The sequence below is a fragment of the Piliocolobus tephrosceles genome, chromosome 2 (assembly GCF_002776525.5).
Source record: "Piliocolobus tephrosceles isolate RC106 chromosome 2, ASM277652v3, whole genome shotgun sequence".
Taxonomy (NCBI): Eukaryota; Metazoa; Chordata; class Mammalia; order Primates; family Cercopithecidae; genus Piliocolobus; species Piliocolobus tephrosceles.
In genome coordinates, this window is record NC_045435.1 from 88,743,084 (window position 1) to 88,761,831 (window position 18,748).

The 18,748-nt window shown below is 51.8% G+C and overlaps 1 protein-coding gene across 18 annotated transcripts in view; it reads left to right on the forward strand.

Moving 5' to 3' along the window:
• Nucleotides 1-18,564, forward strand: part of MAP4 (microtubule associated protein 4) — a 229,344-nt gene extending 210,780 nt beyond the window's left edge. For 10 of the 18 annotated variants that reach the window (XM_023231591.1, XM_023231587.1, XM_023231589.1 and 7 more), the window contains 6 exons: nucleotides 840-953; nucleotides 2,822-2,914; nucleotides 11,913-11,994; nucleotides 14,046-14,158; nucleotides 16,002-16,191; nucleotides 16,315-18,564. In XM_023231591.1, the coding sequence (XP_023087359.1) occupies nucleotides 840-953; nucleotides 2,822-2,914; nucleotides 11,913-11,994; nucleotides 14,046-14,158; nucleotides 16,002-16,191; nucleotides 16,315-16,322 (600 nt within the window). In that variant the 3' untranslated portion in view covers nucleotides 16,323-18,564. The remainder of the gene's footprint in view (nucleotides 1-839; nucleotides 954-2,821; nucleotides 2,915-11,912; nucleotides 11,995-14,045; nucleotides 14,159-16,001; nucleotides 16,192-16,314) is intronic. The other 8 variants (XM_023231597.1, XM_023231600.1, XM_023231606.1 and 5 more) reach the window with 4 other exon arrangements.
• Nucleotides 18,565-18,748: the final 184 nt, after the last annotated feature.

Consider the following 18,748-nt stretch of genomic DNA (forward strand, 5'->3'; position numbering starts at 1 on the left):
AAAAAAAAAAAAAAAAAAAAAAAAGAATATTCGGGTCCCTGAAGTAGTGACCATCTCATCTCCTAGGTTATTCACTAGCTCTACACCACCACCACCACCATCCAGGGCAGAATACTTAACTTGCTTAATCTGGAGCTGTTAAGATATTCAGGAGGGTCAAAAATGAGGTGGAATCCTGGTGGTGTTGGAAGACACTGATGGCAAGCTGAGATCAGTCTAGAGAAGAGCCTGAGAGTTGCGTGTGGTAGCGACAGTGGCTCTGGTGTGCCCAGCAGGCCTCTGGGCTGTGCTGCTGATGGCCTGCCTCCCCCTGTCTTTGCCCTTATGGTTTCATGGTGTGAAAGTGACAGGAGGTCTTGGGTGGGGAGTTGAGTGACTTGATCTAGTGAATTGTTTTCCGCTCCAATATACCTAAAGAATGTGACACTTTCTATCAGTATTGACTTCTCTGGCCGTGGCAACTGCTTGGGGCATATCAGAACATTTGGCATGGGGTGGGGGGTATCGTAATTGGAAAATCATGCCCCAGCACACTCTCAGAATCACTAATTTGGTTGTCTTAGCCTTCCTTTGTGCCTTTTCTCCATTACATAGTGTCTTGACCTGTTCCTCGTGTCTCGAGACTGTGGCCTGCAGCTCCTTTTTTTGTGTCCCTCTACTCAAGGATCTGTGACTTGGTCTACCCTGGGAAATGTGTGGTTTTGCCTAGGACCAAAGGCCACCTGCTTTTGCCTGGTGGCCTGACCTGGATTTGAGTCCCCTTCAGCCTTCTTCCCTTCTTGGCATTTGAGCTCTTACCCTCTTGGTTTGAAATTTGCCCTCCCTTTATCTCCATCCAGGCCAAAGTAGAGAAAAAAACAGAGGCAGCTGCTACAACCCGAAAGCCTGAATCTAATGCAGTCACTAAAACAACCGGCCCAATTGCAAGTGCACAGAAACAACCTGCGGGGAAAGTGAGTTTTATTTAGACCCACCTCTGGAAGGTGAAGATGGTAAAATACTTCTTCCAGCCTGAGCCACTTGCCCTCTCTTGCACTTTTTCCCTTTCCTTAACTAGTTTCTACTTCTTCTCCCCCATATTCCCTTCTCTGTGCTTGATGACTCAGCCATCAGAAAATTTTTTGTATTAACCTTGAAAGTTAATGGAGTTGGGAGCCCATTAGCGCTTTGGAGAATATATATATATATATATAATTTTTGGCTGGATAAAATGGATCCAAAGACTTTCGTTCATTTCCTTCACACTGACCTTGATGTGAAACCTATCTGGTATGGATGCAAATACAGTGCACCTACATTCGTTATCAGGAAGACATGGCAGGGGTAATTTCTACCACCTGGAACCCTGGAGCCCCTGTGCTTTACCTTAAACTAAAAGATCCCTCTCATAACGCTGCTGGGTATGGAGATAACTTCATTTGTCCTGGTTCCCCGGGTCACCTCTTAACTGAAAGTTAGGATGCTCATTCCCAGTGGAAACCCACTTAGTATAGGCATGCAGCATCAACTAGAGGGCAGAGGTAAGCTGAAACCACAGGTTCTTTCCCCTTGCTTCTGGAAACCTGGAAACCAGGCCCCTCCTGAGTGCTTGCAACACCTTCCTTAGCTGTAGCAGGTAGGTGTGCCTCTGCCAGAGAAGCCCGCACTCCAGCCCTTAGGGACCAGCATGGGAAGTCTCAGCCTAGGGCTGAGTGAAGAAAGCTGCACTGTGGCTTCTAGGTGACTACTAGAGGTCCTAGGTTCAGACCAAGGCTCATTAAGTAGTTTGCTAACCACTTGTTTACCATCAAAGTTGTGAAAAAGGCTAGAAATGAGTGGGTACAATGAGGTATATGGGTTGGAGTTTCTCAGGATTTCTGTACTCTGTGGAGAACTCTTCAGCCTGGGGCCTGCATCATTTGCAAAGAAAGGAAGTTGGCAACTATTCCTTCTTGAGAAGGTCCTGGGATTCTTTGTTCCAGAGTCTTAGAGTCAGGGCCTTGGTGTTTCTCAGTTCTAGGAAAGCCATTCCCGTACTATAAGGTGTGGTTGTGCCCCCAGGATTGGGCGTCATTGCTCCCCTACTGAGAGGCTGTTCTTTCCACATGGGCATCTCACAGGGCAGAGGATTAGGCATATGGAGGATTCAAGAAGGTATTTTACCCTTGAGTCAAAAATACTATGCCTTCTCGAGCCCTGAGACAAATGGGCTAAGTGTGGAGGCTGCAGCCGCTCCCCTGGTAGTGGAGATTCTGTATCTATTTGTATTCACATCTGAGCACTGTCCCCTCCTTCCTGTTAGTATCATCTCTGCCCTTGTTGCCAGCTGCCCAGTGCTTCTCAGAGCAGCCTTTGCTTCTGAGAGTGGGTCTGGCTGCAGCCATTCCAGGACCCAGATTTAAGGGAAGCACCCTCTTTGGGTGAGAACAGGTCCACATGATAAGACTCTTGCAGAGAAGAGCCAAGGACACTGTGCCCAGCTCTTGAGGAGGGAGCAGGGCAAGGAGGTAGGGCTGTGCCTGGTGGGGCATCAGGCTGGGCTGCTGCCTGGGCCTTGTGAACCACAGCCCCACCCCCAAGGAGCGGTGATGACCAACATGCCCCGCCTGCGCAGCTCTGCTCCTGTCGTTGTATTGTCTGTTCACGTTTTTCACTCCCCTTCTTGCTCTTTCACATTTCTTTTCCTGTGCTTTTCCACATCTATTCGTAGAAGATGGGGGTGGAGGTTTAACAACACTTTTTGTTGGTCATTGTGATCACGTGTGGACTCACTGCCTTCCCTGTGTCAATTCTAACCAGTCCTCTCCCTTTGTGTTGTTTTTTCTGTTTTCTAACACTCCAGGTCCAGATAGTCTCCAAAAAAGTGAGCTACAGCCATATTCAGTCCAAGTGTGGTTCCAAGGACAATATTAAGCATGTCCCTGGAGGTGGTAATGTAAGTATAAGCTCTGGTTAGCTGGCATCTGAGACATAGCCCACTGTGGGGTATACTGGGGAGAGAGCCAGGTGCCCATGTAGATAGAATCCCAGTGACCTGAGCTGTGGGATTCTCTAAGAAGCAGACTAGCAAACTGAGGGGACCTTCATGCGCCCATGTTAGACAGGGTGTTTCTGGCGAGCCCCTGAACACCAGCATGGTGATATCCACTCAGTATCTTTTTACCCATGTGGGTGTGAGGCTTTGGATTTTTCTCCAGCTATGTCAGAGCCTGGGTCTGAGCACAGCGGTCAGCAGCAGACCTGTTGCCTATCTGGAGTCCATTCCTGGGCTGCGTGTGTTTGTCTGCATGCCCTTGAATTACCGTGGGAGTAATTGCTCTGAGACAGATGTCTACATCTTTCCAGAGCTCATCTTTGAATCCTTGTTATTATAAAATAAGAATTAATCAACATTTTCTTCCTATCCCTTCCCCGTGTTTTTCTTCATCTTTGTTGCTCTCCAGCTCTCTGATTTTTCCCCTACTTTATTTTCTCTCCCTACCTTCTTCTCTTTTTCTTTTTTGAGACAAAGTCTCACTCTATTGCCCAAGCTAGAGGCAGTGGTGCAATCTCGGCTCACTGCAACCACCACTTCCCGGGTTCAAGTGATTCTCCTGCCTCAGCCTCCCGAGTAGCTGGGACTATAGGTATGCACCACCACGCCCAGATAATTTTTGTATTTTTAGTAGAGATGGCATTTCACTATGTTGGCCAGGCTGGTCTTGAACTCCTGACCACCTCATGATCCACCCGCTTCAGCCTCCCAAAGTTCTGGGATTACAGGCGTGAGCCACTGTGCCCGGCCCTCCCATTTCCCTTTCTGCTCTCCCTTTTTTTTTTTCCCTTTTCTAATCCCTTCCTCCTTTTTCTTCCCCTCCTTTTTTAGTCCCCTTTCCCATTTTTGTTGTTGTTGTTTTTCGAGACAGAGTCTCACTGTTGCCCAGGCTGGCATGCAGTGGTGTGATCTTGGCTCACTGCAACCTCCACCTACCAGGGTCAAGCGATTCTCCTGCCTCAGCCTCCCGAGTAACTGGGACTACAGGCATGCGCCACCGTGCCCAGCTAATTTTTGTATTTTTAGTAGCGACGGGGTTTCACCATGCTGGCCAGGCTGGCCTTGAACTCCTGACCTCATGATCTGCCTGCCTCGGCCTCCCAAAGTGCTGTGTTACAGGCATGAGCCACTGCGCCCAGACTTTCCCTCCTTATCTTTTTGTCTTCTTTCCTCTTCCACCCAAACATCCTTCTTTTTGTCTTGCTGCCATTGTGTGCCAGCTCTATGATGGGTATTGGGGACACAAGTGATCCCAGCTCACAGGAAGGTTCTGGTCTAGGGAGAGATAGGGCAAAGTCTTACTGTCGTTGAGTGTGTGAAGAACACCCTGTGTGCTTTCTGCTTGTCACTGTGACAGTGCCCAGGCGAGTGGTACTCTGTGGAGTTGTACCAGAGGCACCAGAAGCTGCCATGCACAGCGCCTGCCCTCACCGCTCCCTTCCAGGCCAAGTGAGACAGTCTGTCTTGCCTCCATTTCTTTTGAGTTCATTCGGTTCTTTCTCCTTGCTGTCCTGAACTGGACTAGGTCCTGCTCCACTTACCCTTTTCATTTTTAGACTCTGTTAACACTCCTGCCTCCTCCTTGGTGATCATGACATTCTGCCTATGGCCTACAGACACCCCCAGCAGTTCTATCATGAGGAATGCAGCCATGAGCTTTCGTTCTTGCCCCACACAACTCTCCTTCCTGCGCCTCCTTCCTGGTCAGCTTCTCACCACTGCCTCTTCCTGGACTGGGTAGAAATGGCATCCTTTACACTCGGGTGGAGTTGCTTGACCAGACATTAGTCAACCTGGAATAGGGTCAGCTAAAGTGAGGTGACAAAGATCCAGCCCACGAGGGGCCCAGGCAGCCACTGAGCCTGGCTTTGTCCTGGATTAAAACAGAAGGTGAACAGGGGTTCTGAGGGAACCGGGTCACTTGTGTAGGTGAGACGTAGAGATGCATTTGTGTGTGTTGTGTGGTGCATATAAGAGCTCTGAAAGGCCGGGCGCGGTGGCTCAAGCCTGTAATCCCAGCACTTTGGGAGGCCGAGACGGGCGGATCACGAGGTCAGGAGATCGAGACCATCCTGGCTAACACGGTGAAACCCCGTCTCTACTAAAAATACAAAAAACTAGCCGGGCAAGGTGGCGGGCGCCTGTAGTCTCAGCTACTCGGGAGGCTGAGGCAGGAGAATGGAGTAAACCCGGGAGGCGGAGCTTGCAGTGAGCTGAGATCCGGCCACTGCACTCCAGTCCGGGTGACAGAGCAAGACTCCACCTCAAAAAAAAAAAAAAAAAAAAGAGCTCTGAAAATAGTCACCATTAACGTATCACCTGCTGTGATGTTTCCACACTGCCTACACATGAGCTCACATGTGTAGGGTTTGTTTGTTTTGTTTTTTCTGAGGGTGAATGTATTTTTAAGGCCTTTTCACTTTAGGAGGCCTCCTTAAACAGAGAGCATTAGGAGACTGCTGTGAGCAGTCTTTCCTGGTGGGAAGATGAGGGTAAACAGCAGCTGGCCACAGCCGAACCCAGGTGCTTTGTTTCCTTCCATAGCCTCCATCAGTCCCTCCCTAAAGCCACCACAAGGAAATGTGCAGTTTAAAATGATGGGCCCCAGGCTGGGCACCATAGTGAGACCCCCGTCTCTACAAAGAAGAGTCTGGCTCTGTCACCAGCCTGGAGTGCAGTGGCGTGATCTCGACTCACTGCAACCTTCGCCTCCCAGGTTCAAGTGATTCTCCTTCCTCAGCCTCCCAAGTAGCCGGGATTATAGGCGCCTGCCACCATGCCCGGCTAATTTTTGTATTGTATTGTATTGTATTTATGTTATGTTATGTTATGTCATGTCATGTCATGTCATGTCATGTCATGTCAGAATCTCGATCTGTCGCCAAGGCTGGAATGCAGTGGCGTGATCTCAGCTCACTGCAAGCTCCACCTCCTGGGTTCACGCTATTCTCCTGCTTCAGCCTCTCGAGTAGCTGAGACTACAGGTGCCCGCCACAGTGCCCGGCTAATTTTTTATATTTTTTAGTAAAGACAGGGTTTCACTGTGTTAGCCAGGATGGTCTCGATCTCCTGACCTTGTGATCCACCCGCCTTGGCCTCCCAAAGTGCTGGGATTACAGGCATGAGCCACCACACCGGGCCTAATTTTTGTATTTTTAGTAGAGACGGGGTTTTGCTATGTTGGGCAGGCTGGTCTCGAACTCCTGACCTCAGGTGATAACCCACCTTGGCCTCCCAAAGTGCTGGGATTATAGTAAGAGCCACTGTGCCCAGTCCCAAAAACAATCTTTTAAAATAAGGCCAGGTGTAGTGGCCTAGGGAGGCCTAGGCAGGAATATTGCTTCAAAACCAGCCTGGGTTTCAGAGCAATTTTAAATTAGCCAGACATGTGCCTGGCAGCATTAGGTGGCATGTACCTGTGGTTCCAGCTTCTCAGAAGGCTGAGATGGGAGGATTGCTTGAGCCTGGGTAGTTGAGACTGCAGTGAGCCATGATGGTACCACCGCACTTCAGCCTGGGTGACAGAGAGAGACACTGCCTGAAAAAAAAAGGGGGTGGGGGAAGGACCTGCTGTGCAGACAGAACAGCATTACACACTTGCCACCTACACACATACACAAAGAAATACCGCAGTTACCACCAGGATGAGAAGCTCAAAACAGGATCCCAGTTAATGCTCCAAAAGTGCCCCTGACAGACACACAGACATACCCCTTGATGAGAGCCAGGAGGACACCAGCGGAGTGGAGAGCGGGGAGTGATGAGCCAGCGCCAATATAGTGGCTTCTTCTGTGGCTGGTCCCAGTTAAGATTTTGTGTCTCTTTTGGTTCCATTTCACCCTTGCAAGGGGCTGTGCATGTGTAGTGGGTGCTGAGACCTGCTGGCAGCTGACTTCCACAGCATGTTTTGGTTACCTGGAGTGTGCCTGCAGGCTCTCACAGAGCGGCAGGCAGCCTGTGTAAGCACAAGCAGAGTGAGGTGTGTGATGCCGTGATTGCTCCTAGGACCACAGAGAGCCAGCGTGGCTTCTGCGGTCCCCGAGGAGGGGACACTTGGGCCAGCCCATGAAGGAGATGCCGCACATGGTTCCCTGAGGCTGAAGCATACAGTGGAGGCAGGGTGGTGTGGGGGAAATGTTTGGAAGCAGATTGTAGACTCCTCCACGCAGCCACCTAAGGAGGGAGAACTGTGGCCTAGAGGTGGTGGGCTTATTAAGTGAGTGAGGCTCAGTTAAGCTTTCTAAAACTTTACTGGGCCAGGCACAGTGGCTCACGCCTGTAATCCCAGCACTTTGGGAAGCCAAGGCAGGCGGATCACCTGAGGTTGGGAGTTCGAGACCAGCCTGACCAACATGGAGAAACCCCGTCTCTATTAAAAATATAAAATTAGCCAGGCCTGGTGGTGCATGCCTATAATCCCAGCTACTCTGGAGGTTGAAGCAGGAGAATCACTTGATCCTCGGAGGCGGAGGTTGCAATGAGCTGAGATGGTGACATTGCACTCCAGCCTGGGCAACAAGAGCGAAACTCCATCTCAAAAAACAAAAACCAAAAAAAAAAACAACTTTTTATTGTGGGAATTTTCAAACACACACGTTTGAAAGTAGAAAGGAAAAATAGTAAAAGGAACAAAAGGCTCATTTGAACCTTTTGTTCATTTTACTATTTTTTTACAGGGTACCTCATTTACTATCTACATGAGCAGTCTTGGTTTATCTATATATGCCTATCCCAAGTATTTTGAAGCCAGCCCTATATATATTATTTATTTGTTAATACTTCAGCATATAGCCGGGTGCGGTGGCTCACGCTTATAATCCCAGCACTTTGGGAGGCCAAGGTGGGCAGATCATGAGGTCAGGAGATTAAGACCATCCTGGCTAACACCGTGAAACCCCATCTCTACTAAAAATACAAAAAATTAACTGGGCGTGGTGGCACGTGCCTGTAGTCCCAGCTACTCAGGAGGCTGAGGCAGAAGAATCACTTGAATCCGGGAGGCAGAGGTTGCAGTGAGCCGAGATTGCGCCACTGCACTCCAGCCTGGGTGACAGAGCGAGACTCTCTCTCAAAAAAAAAAAAAAAAATGCATATATTGATCCATATATTTAAAATATCACCAATAAGGTATGTATTAATATAGGCTTCAACTCTGTTAATCTTATAATTGTTTTTACTCTACAAGTCTCCACTCCATTCTTTTTTTTTTTTTTTTTTTTTGAGACACAGTCTCGCTCTGTCGCTGAGGCGTGAAGCTGTAACACATTTTAAATCATATTTTTGTATAAATAGCTTTAACATTTCAAGTTATTTCTCTAGGATGTATTCCTAACATAGGACTCTTATGTCAGAAGCTACATCTGTTTCATGGTGTGGGCTACCTAGGTTTTTTGTTTGTTTGTTTGTTTGCTTTTTGAGACGGAGTCTCACTCTGTCACCCAGGCTGGAGTGCAGTAGCACGATCTCGGCTCACTGTAACCTCCGCCTCCCGAGTTCACGCCATTCTCCCACCTCAGCCTGCTGAGTAGCTGGGACTACAGGTGCCCGCCACCACGGCCAGATAATGTTTTATATTTTTAGTAGAGACGGGGTTTCACCGTGTTAGCCAGGATGGTCTCGATCTCCTGACCTCATGATCCGCTTGCCTCGGCCTCCCAAAGTGCTGGGATTACAGGCGTGAGCCACTGGCCTTTATTTTTATTTATTTATTTATTTATTTTTGACACAAAGTCTCGCTCCGAGGCCCAGGCTGGAGTGCAGTGGCGTGATCTTGGCTCACTGCAACCTCCACCTCCTAGGTTCAATCGATTCCCCTGCCTCGGCCTCCTGAGTAGCCAGGATTACAGGCGTGCACCAGCATGCCCAGCTAACTTTTGGGTTGTTGTTGTTGTTGTTGTTGTTTTAAAGACAGAGTCTCGGCCGGGCATGGTGGCTCACACCTGTAATCCCAGCACTTGGGGAGGCTGAGGCAGGTGGATCACGAGGTCAGGAGTTCTAGACCATCCTGGCCAACATGGTGAAACCCTGGCTCTACTAAAAATACAAAAAGCTGGGCTTGTGACGCATGCCATAGTCCCAGCTACTCGGGAGGCTAAGGCAGGAGAATCGCTTGAACCAAGGAGTTGGAGGTTGCAGTGCATTGAAATCGTGCCATTGCACTCCAGCCCGGTGACTGTAGTCTCTCTAAAAATCCCATCTCTACGAAAAAATGCAAAAATTAGCTGGGCATGGTGGTGTGCGCCTGTAGTCTCAGCCACTTGAGGGACTTGAGTCTGGGAGGATCACTTGAGCCTGGGAGGTTGAGGCTGCAGTGAGCTGAGGTCATGCCTCTGCACTTCATCCTGGGCGGCAGAGTGAGACCCTGTCTCAAAAGAAAACAAGAAAGAAATGTGTGACTCTGCATCTTGGTGAGGGACCATGCCTTGGAGAGTGACTCTGTTAACTTCTTGCATGTGCTGTTGTGGTTACAGCTAAGATGAGCTTGTCACCATTGCTTCAAGACCCATGTTAGGTTGGTTTAAGCAGCTACCAGATCTTTGGCTGGTAAAAGTACCCTTCCCTATGGCCTCTCTTATGAGAGATAAGGATAGGGAGATGTTTGGATGAGGCCTTCATGGCCACCTCTTCTTGAATTGGCCATTTCTTCCCCTAACAAATAACAAGATACCTTGTTTTAAACCCAGATCAAGCACTTACAATGGTGTGACCACCAACTCTGTAGCTGCAGGACTCCCATTTGCTGTCAGCACATACTTAGGAGGAGGTATCTGTGCTGTATCCTAACTTCCATTTTGGAGATAACCTATAAATATCTGTATAATGAACTATAGATTGAGGAGAAAAGAAACAATTTTCTGTCTATGGAAAATTGCAGACTTTTTGAAAAGATGAGACAAAGTAGAGGCTGTGTGTTTTCACAGTAGTAACTACTCTGTATGTAATTATCAAACAAGTGAAGCAATTATGGTATAGTTCCTGGTGGTGTCCCTTCAAGAGATGATACGAGAAAGAGACAGATTGAAGCGAGAGCCATGTGGGGCCGTATGGAAGGCACCCTTTGAGCTGGGCATTGAAGGATGGGGAAGAAAACACAGTGGGTTTTTTGGGTTAGGCATGAGCCGAGTTTTAGAGGCAAGACTGAGAATGGCTCTGGCAAGCTGGGGATTGTGGGTCGTTATTCTGTGCCAGGTCTTGGGCTGTGGGTTCAAGTACAAAAATACAGGTGGCATTATATCTGTCCTCTGGGAACATGGCAAAGACCATATTTTCTGACACCAAAGAAAGGAAAACAGGGCTCAAGAACGTAGCTTACCATTTAGTAGATTGTAGCGAAACCCACAAGAACAGTGCAACACTGCTTGGAGTTGATGTGTTGGAAAGTCAGGCTCTCCTACCAAAGGATAGCGGGGCCACTCATAGGAATGCTGGAATCCCCATCCAGCAACCCAGTGGGCATGCATGGCTATAGACTTAACAGATGCATCACCTTTTTTTTTTTTTTGAGGCAGAGTCTCACTCTGTTGCCCAGGCTGGAGTACAGTGGCCTGATCTCGGCTCACTGCAAGTTCTGCCTCCCGAGTTCATGCCATTCTCCTGCCTCAGCCTCCCCAGTAACTGGGACTACAGGCACCCACCACCATGCCTGGCTAATTTTTTTTGTATTTTTAGTAGAGACGGGATTTCACCATGTTTGCCAGGATGGTCTTGATCTCTTGACCTCGTGATCCACCCGCCTCGGCCTCCCAAAGTGCTGGGATTACAGGTGTGAGCCACTGCGCCTGGCTGGGAAAATTGTTATAACATGGTTTAAGCAGGAATACTATGATTACACACACACACACACACACACACACCACCCCCTCCGCCGCCAAGGGGAAAATGCATTGAAAAGGACTGGAAGTAAATATGTTATTCCAGGTTTCTCTGGGCGAGGAGTTGATGGGTAAGGTTTTGAGATGGAACAAAGGGGATATTTCATTGGAGCCTTGATGCTGGTGTTTGGACCTGGTGAAATGACAGAAGAGCTGTCTGGAGCATGCATGGTCAGGGTCTGCACAGAAAGGCCTGTGGGGTGTGGAAATGGTGGTTTGGTCTGGCTGGAGGTGGGGTTAGAAGTGAAGGCTGGTGGCCGGGCACAGTGGCCCACGCCTGTAATTCCAGCACTTTGGGAGCCTGAGGCAGGCGAATCACCTGAGGTCAGGCCTGACCAACATGGAGAAACCCCATCTCTACTAAAAATACAAAATTAGCCGGGCGTGGTGGTGCATGCCTGTAATCCCAGCTATTCCAGAGGCTGAGGCAGGAGAATCACTTGAACCCAGGAGATGGGGGCTTGGGTGAGCCAAGATCGTGTCAGCCTGGGCAACAAGAGTGAAACTCCGTCTCAAAAAAAAAAGTGAAGGCCAGACACGGTGGCTCACGCCTGTAATCCCAGCACTCTGGGAAGCCGAGGTGGGTGGATCCCCTGAGGTCAGGAGTTCAAGACCAGCCTGGCCAACGTGGTGAAACCCTGTCTCTACTAAAAATACAAAACATTAGCCAGGTGTGTTGGTGAACGCCCGTAATTCCAGCTACTGGGGAGGCTGAGGCAGGAGAATTGCTTGACCCCAGGAGGCAGAGGTTACAGCAAGCTGAGATTGTACCACTGTACTCCAGCCTGGGCAACAGAGCGAGACTCCATCTAAAACAAAAAAGGAAAAGAAGTGAAGAGCAGGGCCAGGGTGGGTCAAGGGCTCTTGTCAGTATTTAGGGAGATGACCCTGTCTTTGAACAGACTGAGACAGCAGCTTACGGAGGGAGTGAGAAACCCTGGACATGGAGAAGATTTAAAAGGCAGCATGGGGTTGGCTCTGATAATATACCCTCTCTCTGAATGAGTCTTCTGTGTCCTCCTCCTCAGGTTCAGATTCAGAACAAGAAAGTGGATATCTCCAAGGTCTCCTCCAAGTGTGGGTCTAAAGCTAACATCAAGCACAAGCCTGGTGAGTGGCGCCTCCCTTGCCCACTGGGACTCCCAGGGTATGTAGTCCTGCCATGGGCCAGCTGGGCAGCCTGCTCGCTGGCAAGGGTTTCATCTCTGTGCCTTTAGCATCCCATGAAGACTACCCAGGACACAGCGGTGGACACGACACAGTCCTCGTTCTGTCAGGGAGCGGGAGTTCAGGTGCTAACCTCTCAGTGGAGGAGTATCAGTTCCTTACGACAGCCATCCACACAGGCATTCTCTTGAGTACCCACTGTGTGCGTGGCACTATTGAGCTAGGCCTGGGGAAGCAGTGCACTCTGAGCTGAGAACCTGGGTTGTCTTAAATGAGGATTACAGGAGCTACTGCTGAAGGAGCTGTATAGAGAGCAGTGTTCAGGTCCCACCTGTCAGATTCAGAAGCAAAGGGTGCTCCTAACCAGTGAAGCATCAGCCACTAGCCCTGGCAGGAGAATGGGAGGCGTTCAGCAACTTGCACTAATGCAGTTTCCTTCCAGCAACATGGCTGGCCGAGCACCCCTGTGGAAGTCACTGTGCAGAGGCTGGGCTCTTGCCTTGGCTAGTACCCTTGCAGCCTTGTGTCCAGTTCCTGGGTCTACAGCAGATTTGTGGGTAGGGTTGCTGCAGCAGCAGGCACACTGGCTGGCCGAGCAGGTATCCCAGAAGGCTAGCCACCACAGGCCAGGAAGGTGAAGGCAAAACTCTCTTCCCTCAGGGCGGGCGCCGTCTCTCACGCCTGTAATCCCAGCACTTTGGGAGGCCGAGGCGGGCAGATCACTTGAGGTCAGGAGTTTGAGACCAGCCTGGCCAACATGGCAAAACCCTGTCGCTACTAAAAATACAAAAATTAGCCAGGTGTGGTGGTGCAGGCCTGTGGAGATTTGCTTGAACCAAGAGTGTGGCACTGCACTCCAGCCTGAGCAACAGAGCGAAATTCTGTCTCCAAAAAGAAAAAAAAAACTCCCTTTCCCTCTCAGCGAAGAGTGTGATCCAGTTTAGAATGTGTTCTATTTAGAAAGATCTAAACTGTTCCATTCTTAACCATTTTTTTCCGCTTTTATCTGGGAAATCTACTCCTATGAGATACTTCCTTCTCTAATGACACTGAGTCACTTAGGGTCTAGTTTTTGCCAGGGCTAGGTTTCCCAGTATGGGACACCGGGAGACCTTGGCCAGAAGCTGTGCATGGAGGTCTGCCATGTGAGCTGAGAGGAGATGGAAGAACAGGAGAAGGGGCCCAAGGGCAGCCACGCTGCTGGGCTCAGGAGGGGCTGGGTATTCATTGACGGCAGCTCATCCCACACCCCTCCCCTTGGTCTCATGGGCGCACTCTGGCCAGGGAGCTCTGAACCCTGGGCTTGAGTTCAGACCACCTTCCCTCCCCGTCCTAGCCTGAGGTCACTAGATCCTGCGGGCCTGCCTTGGTCCATGTCTTTCCTTTCTCAGCGCACAGCCTCGGGGCCACTCTCCTTTTTATCATTCCTTCTTTTTGCTACAGTGTGATACGGTTAGGGGCTCAGACAATTTTCACAACCTGTCCCTGTCAATCACCAGTTTGGTGGTAACTCTGGGTGAGTCCCTTCTCTTTTGCAGCATGTTTTACCGGCTGTGAAGCAGGGACCGTGGCCGTGATGACAGGGCATCCATGAGAATTCAGTGAGGCTGTGCCTGAGAAGCACTGCATGGCCCAGTGAGCGGGAGGCATTCCCATACCAAGTAGAGAAGCAGAGGCTTCGTCCCGGAGGCTGTGCTCGGAGCCCCAGGCCTGCCCAAGCCTGGCCTGCAGCTCGGTGGCTGTGGCATGGGGTGGTAGAAGGGATGGCGTTCCTTCTCTTGGGGATATTCCCACTGGCTGGACGGAGAGACTGTCTCAGCCTCACTGTGATCAGAGAAGCCCTCTTTAGACAAACGTGTTCACTGTTCTTCGTTTGCCACCCAGAAGCAGGTCACATCTTTCTCATTTCTAGATTGGGCATATCACCAGTCCTGGTTTTGCCTGCAGGGATATTCCTCTGCCACCCTAGGTGACCAATTCCTTTGTGGTTCCAGGTGGAGGAGATGTCAAGATTGAAAGTCAGAAATTGAACTTCAAGGAGAAGGCCCAGGCCAAGGTGGGATCCCTTGATAATGTGGGCCACCTACCTGCAGGAGGTGCCGTGAAGGTAGCGAGTGGGTCACTGGGGAGGCACAGCTGGGGAGGGGTGGGGACGATGCAGCTAGGGTCAGGGTCCTCACAGGCAGGCACCTGTCACCGCCCCTCAGTCTCTTCAGGAGTCATGTCTCCACCCACACCATTGCTGTTTTCCCATCGTGTATCATCAGTCCCGACCGAGGCAGAAGTGAAGAGGCCCCAGCCCAGCCACCCTCACCTGTCAGCTGGAGGCAGAGCCTTGCTTCTGAGAGCCATGGCCTTCCTAATTGAGCCCATCCAGCCATTTTAGAAGGCCACAGGCTAGGACACAGACCACCACCAGGCGAGCGGGGGTTCTGCACCACACAGTTCTCCCCGGCTGTCACACAAGAGGGGAATGTGGGTTCCCACCCCATGTCAGGCTCCGCTCCTGAGCTGGGAGCAGGACAGCACATTCTTGGCTGCCAGCGACAGCAGGCTGCCTGGGGCCTGCCTCTGCAGGGCTCTGGGACAGAGCTCAAGTGGCAGAGCTTCACATCCTGGCGACTGGCTGGGCCTCTTCTCCCTTCCCTCTCTCCTCTTTCCTCCCTTCCTCCTTCCACAGTACTGTGAGACCTTTTGTGTGCCAAGATGCTGTCTGTCCTTTGTTCCGTGTCATCGGCGGGTGGGGGGCCCATGAGGGGCATCTTGCAGGCCCCGAGCACGAGGAAGGCTGCTGCTGCTGGGGTTCAGGTGCGCAGGGGAGAGGGGCCGGGAGCCGCTGCCCTGGGCCTTCCCTTCCACCTCTGCTCCCCAGTGCCAGCCACTGCCCAGTCTGTCCCCTGTGCCATCCTCTCCTGATGCTCTGACTGAAGCCTTGATAAGCTTCCGGGAACATCTAGGGGTCCTTGCTGCCACAGGCTCTCAGTGTGTGCCCCCACGCCTTGTGAGGAGGCCGTTCTCGCGCCCGTCTCCGTGGGGCGTTCACTTGGCCTTAGTCTCTCGTCCAAGGACACAGTGAGCGAGTGCAGACCCGGATTCACATCTGGGCTTTTCTGACCCCAAGCCTTGTGTGCTTTTCCTTATTCATATTATCTCCCTTTCTCTATTAGTTCTGGAATTAGGGTTTTTAATTGAGGCCTATTTCTCTCACTATGCCAATTAGAAACCACTTCTGCCTTGTCACTTTTTGGGTATTTGGCGACACAGGCTTTCCAGCTCCCCAGTGACCTCTCACAGCTGTTCTCTCTTCTCTGCCTTCCTCACACTGAGTGTTCCATGTCCCCCAGATGTCCTTCTCCTATGAAGCCCTCCGGGCCTCCACAGTCTCCCTGGGTTACACCTCCTTGGACACCTTCTTTCTGCCTCCCGTGGACTCCTGGTCCCAGAATGGTGCCCAGCACAGACAAAGCCTCAGTGCCTGTGTTCCTGACCAGACAGATGTACAGGCAGGGCTGCCCGGGAGCTACTGAGGACCCCACTCTGTGTGCAGGGGGTGGCCTGGGTCCAGGGAGGGTTTGGGAGGGTGGGCTGCACCCTTTGGGGGGCTCCCCTTCAGGCTTGTTGCTTACTGTTGTCATGGCTACTTATTTGGTACCAGCCTGAGGCCTGGCACCGCTCCCTCAGAGAGGCTTCATTAGAGCCTCACATGCCACAGAGGGGCTCTGAGAGTGTCACTAGCCCAGCTGCTCCTGACCCTCGGGAGTCGGTCTCCCAGGTGAGGTGGGGTGGGTGGGGCCAGGGCACCTGCCTGGGATTCTCCAAGTGACTGTGCCTTGAGCCAGTGGGTGCCGGGACAGCACAGGTGGGGGCTGTGTGTGAAACCCACCACCATCAACCCATCCCACTCCCCTCCCGACTGACCCTGCACTGTCTCCCCCACTGTTTCATTGTAGACTGAGGGCGGTGGCAGCGAGGCTCCTCTGTGTCCGGGCCCCCCTGCTGGGGAGGAGCCGGCCATCTCTGAGGCAGCGCCTGAAGCTGGCGCCCCCACTTCAGCCAGTGGCCTCAATGGCCACCCCACCCTGTCAGGGGGTGGTGACCAAAGGGAGGCCCAGACCTTGGACAGCCAGATCCAGGAGACAAGTAAGTGGCTGGGCTCGGCCTAAGGGCCAGCCAGGGGCCCTGCCACTGGCCGCAAATTGAAACTCCTTTGTTTTTGACTAGTGTGTGGCCTAAATTTTAACGAAGTAACCTTTTATTTTCCAGGCATCTAATGATGACATTCTGGTCTCGTCTTCCGTCTCCCCCGTGTTCCCCTCTTGTCTCCCCTGTTCCCCTCTCCCTTCCCTCCTCCCATGTCACTGCAGATTGAGACCTACAGGCTGACGTTCCGGGCAAACGCCAGGGCCCGCACCGACCATGGGGCCGACATTGTCTCCCGTCCCCCACATTTCCCTGGCGGCCCCAACTCGGGCTCCCGGGTCCTTGGCCCCCTTTCCCGGACTGTCCACTAGACCAGTGAGCGCTTGGGCGCCGGGCAGCCCGCTAGGCTCGCCTTCCCTCCTGCTTTGCAGCAGCAGCCCCACCCCACACCTCCTCTCACGCTCCAGCCCAGGCCCAGCTCCCTGCTTTGTCTTGCCCCATCACTGCGCCACTGCTCCGTGGAGGAGGTTGGGAGGGGGTTGGGGTGGCTGAGGCTAAGTTGGTATCTAGGAGAGGAGAACTAGATTCCACCCTCATCTTTGTTTGGTTCTTTGGTCCAAACCCAAAAGAAACTGACATGCCCTCCCTCCTTCCTGGATCTACCTGGAGGGAAGAGGGGAGGCGGATTTTGAGTGGTGACAGGATGCTGACTGTGGCGCTTAAGCCACTGCCTCTCCCTTTGGCGCCACAAATGCGGCCCCCCCCCCATGCAGGTGGTGTCGGGCCCTTCTTGCTGCCCTGGCCCAAGTTGGGGGTCAGTGCTGCCTGTCCCCATGCTTAACATACCCGCCTAGCTGCTGTCACATTTTTCTTGTTTTGTCTTTTTATTTTTTTTCTAATAACCTAAAAACTGGCGAAATAGTTCTGCAGGTTGAAGCCATGTCTATATGAAAGTCCTCAGTAAGTGTTAGAGGGAACAGGGCGGAGAGATCCTTACGCCACCCCGCTGGAGGATGTGGGCAGCTTAGGGCCCTGGAGGCGGTGCAGCAGGGAAGAGGGGTGCAGAGGCTGTGGCTGGTGAGCCGGTCAGGCACACAAGGGGCTCTTGGAGCGCGCACTGGTTGGTTTTGCCATTTTGTGTGTATGCTGCTTTTCTTTTCTAACCAAGAGGCTGGTTTTGGCATCTCTTTCCCCTTCCCTGGGATCTGGTGGTCAGCCCTAGGATACAAAGCCAGGGCTGGAGAACAAGAAAGGGCCAGGAGATGGAATTCCTTCAGGCCGGCACCCGCACCCTAGGACATGCAAGCCCTCATGTCCAGGGGAGCCTCATGCGGATAGTGGGAAATCAGGTCTGGAAATTTAAAAATAAAAGGCATGAGACTAAGGCCATCTGCTTCCCTTATGCCCTGACTGGAGAGGGGAGGGAGGAGAGGCGAGGCCCACAGAGGGCATCCCAGCTAGGCCTTGGGATGGCTGCAGTGAGGAGAAATCCTGGGAACTGTATTGACACAAAGATTCTTATTGCACTTGTATTTTTTGTATTAAAGTTTGCATGGTTTCTAATAAAGGATTCAAACATAAGTTTGTAGTGAAATGGCCTGGAAGATTCCAAGGGCTTCTCTGGAGGGGACTGGCTACAGTGTAGATTTGCCTCTGAGGCTGCCCCAGACTTGGCCTCCTGAGGCCCCTCGTGACCTCTGCCCTTCTCTGGTCCTGGCATCCCTTGGAGCTGGAGAAGGTAGGGGTCTTGACTTAGGTTTAGATTTGATGTCCATGTGCAGGGAGGCAGTCCTGGGCCTGACAGGTCCTCCCCCTTTCTGAGGTAGCAGTGCCTTATGGAGGTTTGGCACCATGTCCCTAGCTCCCCAGGCACACACCAGGAAACTGCAGGGTCTCACGGAGGAAGTGCTGCCTGGGCCAGGGGGACCAGCTTTCCTCCACAGAGACCATGTGCAGAACACTTCCAGGAAACAGTGAGGGTTGGGTAGTCAGGAGACACCACAGGGGCAACAGCACAGGCCCAGAGTACCTGCTGCCTCTGCTGCGTCTGTCCCGGGGTCATGAGGATGCTGAGGTTGACGACAGGTTCCAGGTCCTTTCGTTCCTTTGGCCGAGGGTTGGGGGGGAGGCCCAAGTGGCATGCTTTCTAGGTAAGACAATAGGAGTGGTCAGAGTTCCCTCGAAGGATCCTGCACACCAGAGCACCTGAGAAGGCCAGGACCAGAGGCCCTGTGTGATGTGTACTCCGCAGCCACTTGGGGTGGGACATTTCTGTACTTCCCGATTTGCTTATGGCTCAGCCATTACCTGTGTCAGTCTGTGATTCTGTTGTAACAGTTTTAAGAGTAAATAAAGCTGCCTGATGTCCCATCACACAGGCTCCATGCTTCTGTGTCTCGGTTTGCATCTCCCTCCCTGATCCTCCTGCCCTCAGCTCACCGTGCCCTTGCATCAAGGGACTGAAATGCAGTGTGCACATGATCTCCATCACCTCAGCATTCAGCCCCTCGGCTACGAACTTGTGGATGTGGATACAGGAAGGACCACTGTGCCGCAC